The sequence below is a fragment of the Olea europaea genome, unplaced genomic scaffold, assembly GCF_002742605.1.
Source record: "Olea europaea var. sylvestris unplaced genomic scaffold, O_europaea_v1 scaffold74, whole genome shotgun sequence".
NCBI classification, from domain to species: domain Eukaryota; kingdom Viridiplantae; phylum Streptophyta; class Magnoliopsida; order Lamiales; family Oleaceae; genus Olea; species Olea europaea.
This window is the reverse complement of record NW_019265805.1, coordinates 569,728-580,088: the sequence shown is the minus strand read 5'-3', so window position 1 is coordinate 580,088 and position 10,361 is coordinate 569,728. Positions and strand designations below refer to the sequence as shown.

Sequence of the window (10,361 nt, the reverse complement as noted above, 5' to 3'; positions counted from 1 at the left end):
AGAAAATTCATTTGAAATTCAATAATTTATGTATACATACAAATAAATATACAGAGAGGGAGAGACCTAAACGATTTTGACTGGAGGTTTATTAAGTTTGTTCAAGTGTTTCCAAACTTCAAGCTTTTGTCTAGAAGCAGACAACATTTTCACTCAAAATACTGAGATCAGCCCATATAAGCATATGAAGAAGAATGCTAATCTTACTAGAGCTTTTCTCCTTCGGTGGACACCGCGAAATTGTGCACCATCCATTTTAATCTTCCCCGCTTTAAAGAAAAAGGATGTCAAAGTAATACTCAAATAAGTAAAATTTGTGTTAGAACTCACGTGCTCTACACTGACTACTCAAGTGTTACTTATAGGAGTTCAAGACTGAAGAATATCACTCTTCACTATGATTACTGTCGATGGTTACAATTTCTACTTATCGTTTGCACCCTTGCTCAATTATTAATTCCTATTACTTTGGCTAAGTCATTCGTAAGTGTATATTTAAAGGAAGAAGATCAAGCATTATGGCAAATGGCTTTCTCTATTTCTTTTTCTTTTATAACAATGAACAGTAACAAACCAATCCAAACCTCAAATAATAACGAGTCTTACTCCCTACATAAATAATGAGTCAAACATGCTTGAGCCAAAACTATTTTTTTCTTTAGGCATAGACAAACATGCTCTTGATGTGTTTCCAAAACCAAAAGAATAACTACATAATAATGATATTTAACTTATATTTAGTCAAAAGAGTTGCTTCGAGTATGGCAAAGAAAAAGTCCAATGCAAAACCTTTTGCTCCTAAATATAGTAGTCATAGTATTTGCTCCATTTCTCAACAATATCCCAAGTTCCCATATAGGCACTTGCTGATAGGAGTGGACGCGGATCGGTTCGGTTCGGTTCTAAAGAGAACCGAACTGAACCGAACTTTTCGGGTATCTAGTAAATGGAACCGTCGGGTCCAAATATAATTATGGAACCGTTCGGGTTCGGTTCGGTTCTGTACTATAATTAAATTTTTTAACATTTATAATAACATTATATAAATACAACTAATGATACATTCAATAGTTTTGAAATGTCAGAGACTAGTAAACTACTTTGTTCAAATGATTGCTATGATCAAAGTTTCGGTTGACGAAGGTCACAGCTTCGATCGGAAGTCACAGCGTCGGCCGATGATTGTATAGGTTTTGGAATATTAGGGAGGCTGCAAGAGTGAGTGCGAGAGTCGAGACAACGTTATGCACTTTAGTGTTGGTATTTAGGGTTATTTAGTGGATTTGATCTTGCTTGGCTAAGAAATGAAACAATAAAATGGGCAATTGGGCCAAAAATTAAAAAATTAGAAATGAAACAAATTATTGGGCTAAAAATTTGGATTTAGAAATCGTTAATTTGTTATTTTGTTTAGAAAAAAATTAAATTAAAATAATTTAATTTACTCAATATAAAAAAAATTAGAAATATTCGGTTCTTATTCGATTCTTGGTCTACAACCGAGAACCGAACCGTACCCGTCGGTTCTCAATTCAGATACCCGTTCTGGTATCTAATTTGACAAGAACCGTCGAGTTTGGTTCGATTAGGTTCGGTTCGGTTCGAGAGATTTGTCCAACCCTACTTGCTGACCAGTTCAATCAAAGTAGGTTTCACAATGGCCAACAAAAAGTCTAAATAAATTACACTAAAAGATATCTTTAATGATGTTTATATAAGGCAACTACTGCTTAAGAATTTGAATTTGTAGTATCATTTTATTATAGAAGTGCAAAAATCTCTATCAAAATCCGAAAGTAGTACTTGAAGAGCGTATATAAAATAGTGAGAAAATGAAAAAAAAAAAAAAAAAATCCTTTTCCCCCATAGTTCTGCCGGACTCCTGCAAACTAAGTTTCCCTTATTGATTTTGTGAACAACACAAGTTGCACATGTCTACTCGATGCCATTAATTATGCTAATGGCATCAAGTGGGATTCAATAGTATGATAAATACACAGGGCTTTGTAGGAGATTGGCTCTTTATTAAAATGTATTAAAATTGGACCCAATATCACCACTAAGTCAACTAATGGAATGGGTTAGTAAATATGAATAAGAATATTAAAATGAAACAGTCTTTAGGATTTATAGACCATCATGCTCAAGTAATAAATTAGTACCCAAATTGCAATGGCATTGACCGCGGTACATAAGCCGTATACTGACAAATAAAACAAGTAAATCAACTGTAAAGATTGAAAAGTCAAACGTTTGTGATAGTACCTCATACATCAATGTCCATTTGCTACTTTGCATAGGCTTAAGTTAATAATTCATAATCCCAATTTACAAACTCTTGGTCTCAGGTGTTTTCTTCGCTTCCATAAGAATGGCATCCACTCTGACAAATGTGTCATTAGGTTTCGTGATATACTTTGCAGAAGCTCTTCTAACCTGCAGAAGCTCTTCTAACCTTCAAAATTACAAAATAAAATCAGTCGAGTACAAACATAATTTCAACCCTTAATTTATCAATGAATCCACAACTTACCCCATATTTACGTATTGCAATTGTCTTTAAAACAAGAAGGTCATAGTTATGCATGTATGGTGCTATCACAATGTCTTTGAAAAAGTCAATTTCTTTCTTGAACTCCATATTCACTTCATTTCTTGCATGCTGTCAGAAGAAATTCTTTTGAATAAATTTCAGAAGCTTTCATCAAAAGAATTAAAAGAGCTGACATTTGTGGCATACATGCTACTAATTGCTTCACCTATCAGTACAACAAAGAAATAAGCGATAATTTCCTGAAATGCAGCATCTTGGAAGGGGGATTTATCTCGAAGGTAAGGTGCTAGAAGGCAGTGGAGAAGGCTCTCTTTGGAAAATGAGTAAAAGCCATGTAGGAACTTGGGAGCCAATAAGGGCACAACCCGCGATTAACTTCCTCAAGCTAATGAGGGGTCGGAGGCTTGAGGTCCAAGATTTAGTCTGGTAAAGTTGGGACACCTGGGTATCAGAAAAAAAAAAAAGAAAAAAGAAATAAGCGATAACATCTGAAGATTTTATTAGCTTGTACTGCATCCAAAACTTCTTGACAACCATACGTTCAGCAAAGTGGTTGTTATCTTGTTGAAGGTAATATTAGAAATTCCATGCAGTTTAAGAAAAATTAGGAAATCAATTATTGCTCATTCTCACATTTCAAGAATTGTTGTTATTATTTGATCACAAACAACAAAAAGATAGTATTTTCCCTATAAAATTCAGATTCTTGAAACAATCTCCAAGGTAAAATTAAGCAAATGTAATTTCTTTTACACCGAACTCAGCTCAAAAACATATTTCTTCTCTGTCACTCTCCGGTAAATTAGCATCAAGTCGCCATAACAGTGACAAAAAAGAAAACATAGTAACTGAATTAGATAGAGAATTGGAAATTGGGTTTCTTTCCTTCTTTAATATCTTTTCAAGATTACCATTGGTTTCCACAAAAAAATCAGAAAATTGAACTAGGCATAACCAGAGCTGGACCTGATGGGAGGCCCAAGAGTCTTCCGCCTCAGGCCCAGAATTTTAGGGGGCCATTTTTTACTTTTTACCCTTTTTTTAACCCATTATGCCCATGTGTTCAAAAGAAACGAATAAATATTTTAATGAAAAAAGAAGGAAGGAACATCAAAAAATTTATTTGTTATTTTATTGTTGATTTAAGTTAACAAATTTAATTCCGTAAACTTCTAATTTTTTATTTTACTTTTTTAAAAAAGGGATTGTTTGCTACGACTTAGGGCCTAGAGCCCAAATTCCGAAGTTCGCCTCAGGCCCCGCGAAGCACAGGTACGGCCCTGGGCATAACCCAAATCTATTATATGAGCAAGTTTTGATAAAAAGAAAATAATACTTGAATGGGTGCATGGCGGTTTCAAGGGCAGAGAGTGGATGATGACAAAGAACTAGAAAATAAATAAATAAATAAACTGAAGGGCATGGGCTAATCCCAAGGCCAGGCTTGTGATCGTGGGGCTCGAAGCGAACTTCATAAATTGGGCCCCCAAAATCAACGTAAATCAAAATTCAACGGTGTACTATACAACTAATTGCTAACTTAAAACTTAACGTAAAAAATATTTACAAAACATCTCAATTATGGGAGGATTCTTTTACATTAATTAGTGGTTATACCCAAAAAAAAAAAAAAAATGGAAAAAAAATTTGGGCCCCCTTAAAGAGCTGGGTCTGAGGCAGCGGCCTGTTGAGCCTATGCTCAGGTCCGGCTCTGGCTAATCCACATGGGTCATGTTGGGTTAATTGGCCCCATAATTTTATTTTTTTTTTCTATGTTTCCATTCTCTCGTTATAACTGACCCCGCAACAGGAAATTACAAAATTAAAATGAAGGCACGCAAAATTTATAATGCCGTCTTCTTTCTCTCCCTTTTTACCTTCTACTTCGCCTTTGTTCTTTTTTAATTTTTTAAGCTTTATTTTGGCTCTCTCTTCATTGTTTTTTTTGTTTGTTTCTTTTCTCTCTACCTTCTTTAATCTTTAATTAAAAAAGACTTGTTCAATTAGTTTCACTTTCCTTTTTTCTTTTTTCCTTTTTTTTTTTTTAATCTCTTTTTCAGTTGTTGCTACTTGACACATGTTTACTTTCTATCTCTTATTCTAATTTTATTTATTTGACCAATTTGACCAGATTATTGCCAAAAGATATTCTCTACACACTAGTTTTAGGCATTTTTATGCACAGAAAAAAATGAACATGATTAAAGAGAATAAAATATTAATTTGGTGACTCAATTTTTAGCTACCACAACTTAATTTGTCATAACTGTTGACTTATGGTTGATTATAACTTTAAAGTTTTGATTATAACAAACAAGTTAATCTTGTTTACTAACTTGTTGAATTTAAGTGATTATATTTTTTAAAGTATATTATGAAAAATTGATCGATGATAGGCAAAAAATTAAAAACTATCACCACAAATTGGACTCATGAAGAAGGTCGAGATTAAAGTCACATATTCAAGAACTTAAGAGCCAAACTTTGGACTTGTGAAGGAGGTTTAGATACAATCCACCCTTGATAGAAAGCACCTATTTGAGGCATGGAAGTGAGGCTGCTTCCTATGAGATATGGGGCTAATTCTCTAGTGCACTAAAAGATGCTAGGAAAGTTCACGATCAAAATGAACACAATCGCAAGAATTCTATGATTGTTTTAGAAGTTATGTGTGTTCTATTGTCTTAGTTTGCAACCATAATTGTAGAGTTTAAGACATATTCACTGTACAGTTAGCAATCTCGATGGAATATACAAAGTCAATGTTCAAGTTAATAGATACATAAGCCTGCAAGATTTATACAGTACTCTAGAATAATATTTATATTTATTTTATTTCTTTCATGTGAGGGATTGTTAGATATTAAATAATATATATAATATGTAAAAAAAATAACTAATTTAGATAAAGCGTTCAATTGGTGGAAAGTGTGAAATTTTTGTGGGAGACCGGGGGTTTGGATCATATTCCAGGCAATAATTAAAAAGCCTTTGATTGGGCCTTGGGCTTCTTTAATTAAAGTAATAATTTTTTATTATTTTAATTATTTTCGAAATTATTTAATGGGTTAAACTTGCCAGTTTAGTATAACCGTTTTTCAATAATCCATTATTAATAACCCATTACCTACAAGTCATTAAATATTGCAAATATTTCTGAATCATAGTGGAGGCAGTTATATCCATTATGCCTATATAAACTCACATCTCGTTTTGGAAAAAAAACGAAATCTTCATTTTCATATTGTGTAATATTTCATACTCGATTTATTATTATTATTATTATTATTATTATTATTATTATTATTATTATTATTACACACACACTTTTAAGTACATTTGATAGTTTTGCAACTATTTGTGACTACCGTACAAATGGTTTGTTTGATCATTATAACTTGGGAGTAATTATCCACAGAAATCGCTATAGTTAATGCGGGCAATTCATTTTAAGACATTGTGCTGTTACCATTTCTGTAACTAGTTATCTTTCATCAACATTGATTTGTTCTTTATTAGTCTAATTGATACAATTAGTCACACCTTTTATTGTTCGAATCAATATTGATGGGGAGAAATTTCCTGGGCATGTCTGTTACTTTAATGAGCCTTTTCTGGCCCTTGTTAATCATGCAAATATTTGAGGTAGAAATTACCATTATTTAAAATTTTGCGATAATCTTTTATTAATTAATTTTTAAATTTTTATTTTTATTTTTTCTGGCAAAAGCCAATATTAAAATTTTGAATTTGTAGCATATCATTTAATTTCAGTATACAAAATAAATATAAATAAAATTACTAATAATCATTCTAAAAATTTGTATTTCTTATAACATCTCCAATGCATTTTATCGTGACATTTAAGTAGCTGGACTTATAGTCTATAGAACATTGACATCTAATAATGGACAGACAATGCCCTCCGAGACATAGTCCAGAAGTGCGAAGAATATGAGCGAGTTATCTCATGAGTTACTGGCAGCCACAGTGTGGGGGTTCGATTCCTGATACATGGAATTGGATTTCTTGTAGGAGCGTACAAGCAGCTCTTGTTCCCTGACCTGCTGAGATACATCACGCAATTTACCTCCCTCACAAAGCTCTATGGGCGGGGCGGGGCGGAACGGTGGGGGTTCTCAAAATTGGGGTTTAACCTTTTTAATAATGGACAGTCAAACACAAAATAGTTATTCAGTGGACTCCAAACACAACTCAATAATTATATATACGTTTCTTTTATCAACATAAATAAAAATAAATAAAATGAAAACAAAGAAAGAAAGAGAATCTAATATTCTAAAAATAGAAACAAAATTATTGATTCTCTCCCCATAAATTCTCTTTCCTTTAATAGCTTAAATTATTAGAGACTTGGCATATCTAATGGAGCCTCCTCATTCAGAAGGAGCTCTAAACAATATCTATTTTTTCTTGCCATGTCTGTTGACGGAGTCATTGTCAGACTACATTAGAGGGATTTTTATTTTTTATTATTATTTTTTTTAGCAGTATTATCTTTTTTTTTTTTTTTTTTTTTTTTTTTTTTTTTTTTTTTTTTTTTTTTAAATTTTTTTAAAAAAGGGTTTTTTTTTTTTGTGGTTTGATTTTTTTTTTTTTTTTTTTTTTTTTCTTCTATATGACAATATTTTAACCAAAGGTGTTTGAATTCTTGCGTGTTGAAAATCCTATTATTTTAGACATTTAAAAATTCAATTTTTATGAAACGACTGAAAATTCTTCTTTAATCTACTATACACCATTGGAACTTCCGTTGTGAGTTTATGCCGGCCAAATATTTTTCTTAAATAAAGCAATGGATTTTTCCACCACTCATTCAACAATACTTCGTAGTGTACAAAATACATTGAAGATGACGATAAACAATAAAATCTCGAAAATAAATTACTCGTAAATCATATTTTCAACGAATAAGTATAGTGTCAATTTTAATTATATCGCTTAAAAATTCAAAATTTTGACAATTAAAAAACGAGATTATGGTAATTAATTACAAAAATAATCTTCATTCTTATTACATAAATTGAATGTAGCAAGTTGGCCTAATACATGTATATATAGAAGTTACGTTCATGAATTAATACTTTCCAAAACATTGAACAAAATATATGCAGTGAATCCAACTAATTAAATCATTTTCAAAATTCAGCCTTTGAAATCCTTGATTTAAAGAAAATATAATCAATCACAGATTGCATGGCTCAGTTAATTCCATGATTTTTTAACTGAATTTTTTAAATAATTATTTTCTTTTTCTTTTTTAAATATGGTAAAGATTCCATGAACGTAAATATGGAGGGCCGTTTCTTCTTCCTCATAGATTAATTGATTCAAGAAAATATTTTTCTAATTTTCCATAGTTTCACACGTAATCTTAGCCTATAAATTCCTGCATTAAGCACTTCAAATTTTTCATCAAAAACTCTATAATTCTTTGAGAATCTCTATTTTCAATCATGGCATTCTCCAATTTCCTTTTAACTTTGTTTTTCTCTTGTTCTGTGATTTCTCTTATCGATGCCAGCAGTAATGGCATCACAGTCGATCTCTTTCATCGCGACTCTCCTTTTTCACCATTCTATAACCCTGATAGCACACTATTCGACCGTCTAAAAAATTCGTTTCATCGTTCTTATTCACGTAAAGCGTCACTCAACCCTACCTCAGTTTCAACGAAAAAGATCGAATCCCCACTCCAGTCGAATTATGGAGAATACCTCATGAAAATCGCCCTTGGAACGCCATCTTTCGAAACCCTTGCCATTGCTGACACTGGCAGTGACCTGCTTTGGACACAATGTGCACCTTGTACAGATTGTTACAAACAAAATTTACCACTTTTTGATCCCAAAAACTCAACCACTTACAGGACTTTATCCTGTCAATCTCAGCTATGTACTGCTGTTGGAAGTTCAAATTGTGGCACTAAAAACGTCTGTGAGTATTCAGTTTCTTATGGAGACAATTCTTACAGTTATGGAGATTTAGCAGCAGACACTCTTAGTCTTCAATCTAGTACTGGGAAATCAGTTTCTTTTCCTAAGATCTCGTTTGGTTGTGGCCATGAAAATGGTGGCACTTTCAATGAAAGTGGCTCTGGGATTGTAGGGCTAGGAGGTGGAGCTCTTTCAATTGTAAATCAATTGGACAAATCCATTGGTGGGAAATTCTCATACTGTTTGACTCGAATTGATGAGCCAAACGTTCCAAGCAAGATAAGTTTTGGCAATAATGCGTTGGTTTCAGGGCCAAATGTTGTGTCCACTCCCTTGATAAAGAAATCTCCAGACACTTTTTACTACCTAAATTTGGAAGGTGTTAGCGTTGGGGCCACTAAAATTGTCTACAAACCCGTAAAAGGTTCTTATGCCTCTGTTGATCAAGGTAACATCATTATTGATTCCGGGACAACGTTGACTTTCCTCCCGGAGGACATTTACGAGCAATTGGAATCGGCCATCGTAAAGGCTATCAAGGGGAAACGTGTGACGGACCCTCAAGGTTCATTCAACTTGTGCTATCAAGTCACTGGTGGAAACTTTGATGCACCAACGATAGTTGCTCATTTTACTGGTGCTGATGTAGAGTTGCCACCAACAAGTACATTTCTTGAAGTAGAGCAAGGGATGGTTTGTTTGACATTGGTTCCTTCATCGGATTTGGCCATATATGGGAACTTAAGTCAAATGGATTATCAAGTAGGATATGACCTTGTGAATAACAAGGTTAGTTTCAAGCCAACTGATTGCTCCAAGGCAACTTAACCATTAATGTAGTTTCTAGTTCTTGTCTGAACAATAAGTGTCTACCGGTTTAGGGTTTAATGTTCGCTTTGTATTTATTTTAATGTTAGTTCTTTCAATTTAATAACATTGATCAGTACTATTGTTCTTATGTTGCTAGTTTCTTTTCGTTTAATAATATTGATCAGTACTATTGTTCTTATATTCGTTCGATTTCTATAGTTTTTTCTTCAATGTTGTTTGTTACTATTATTCAATTTCCAAACAAATATGAATAATATAATATTTCCTTAGTTTTTGTGCTTATTAATGGCTACACATTTAAAAATTAATTTTGGCTGGTTAAACAAAATCTAATTAGTGTCTAATTTATATTTTCCAATTTTAATTTTAAGCCCAATTTTCTAAAATAAAATAATCCTGTCAACTTCATTTTTAAAATTGAATTACCAAAAATGCTACTAGAAAGTACAACCGAGTAATAAATTGTCATCTTTTACAAGCTTATTTTAAGAGTAAATTTAACTAATATCACATTGGTTGGTAGTAACCCAAATTTTATGAGTTGAAGATGGTGATGCTGAATTAATGCTGTGGAGGGAGGAAGAGCATACTAGGCATCAATCCTACAATCACACGCAAGTGAAGGGAGTGACTTATTTATTATTTATAGAAGTATATACGATTCAGTTCTAAAGAGAATCAAACTAAAACAAGAATTATTGATTATCTTATAAATGGAACTGTCGTGCCTAAATTTAATTATGAAATCGAATCGTTCAATTTAGCACAATTCAGTGGAATCAAAAATTTCAATATTCTCATAATTCCAACAACTTAAATTTTGAAGAAGTTGATTTAGCCTCCGTCACACAAATTTATGAATAGTTTATAAAGGAAAATAGTACGAGTAATAGTAATGAATCTCATGAAATGTGTGGATAACGAGAAATAGTAGCTATGAACCTAATGTAGAAATTAGTATTTGATTTTGACTAAATTTATAAATAATTTACAAGTTGTATATTCAAATTACCTCAAAC

The 10,361-nt window shown here is 32.4% G+C and overlaps 1 protein-coding gene across 1 annotated transcript; it reads left to right on the top strand.

Annotated features, from left to right (window-relative positions):
* Nucleotides 1–8,031: 8,031 nt before the first annotated feature.
* LOC111391011 (aspartic proteinase CDR1-like) lies at nucleotides 8,032–9,339 on the top strand. Its single transcript, XM_023016145.1, has one exon. It carries the CDS (start codon nucleotides 8,032–8,034, stop codon nucleotides 9,337–9,339), a length of 1,308 nt encoding a protein of 435 aa, XP_022871913.1.
* The last annotated feature ends 1,022 nt before the right edge of the window (nucleotides 9,340–10,361 follow it).

What these genes read in the sequence shown, in the direction of transcription:
- LOC111391011 (XM_023016145.1), top strand. Translation starts at nt 8,032, where the DNA reads ATGGCATTCTCCAATTTCCTTTTAACTTTGTTTTTCTCTTGTTCTGTG.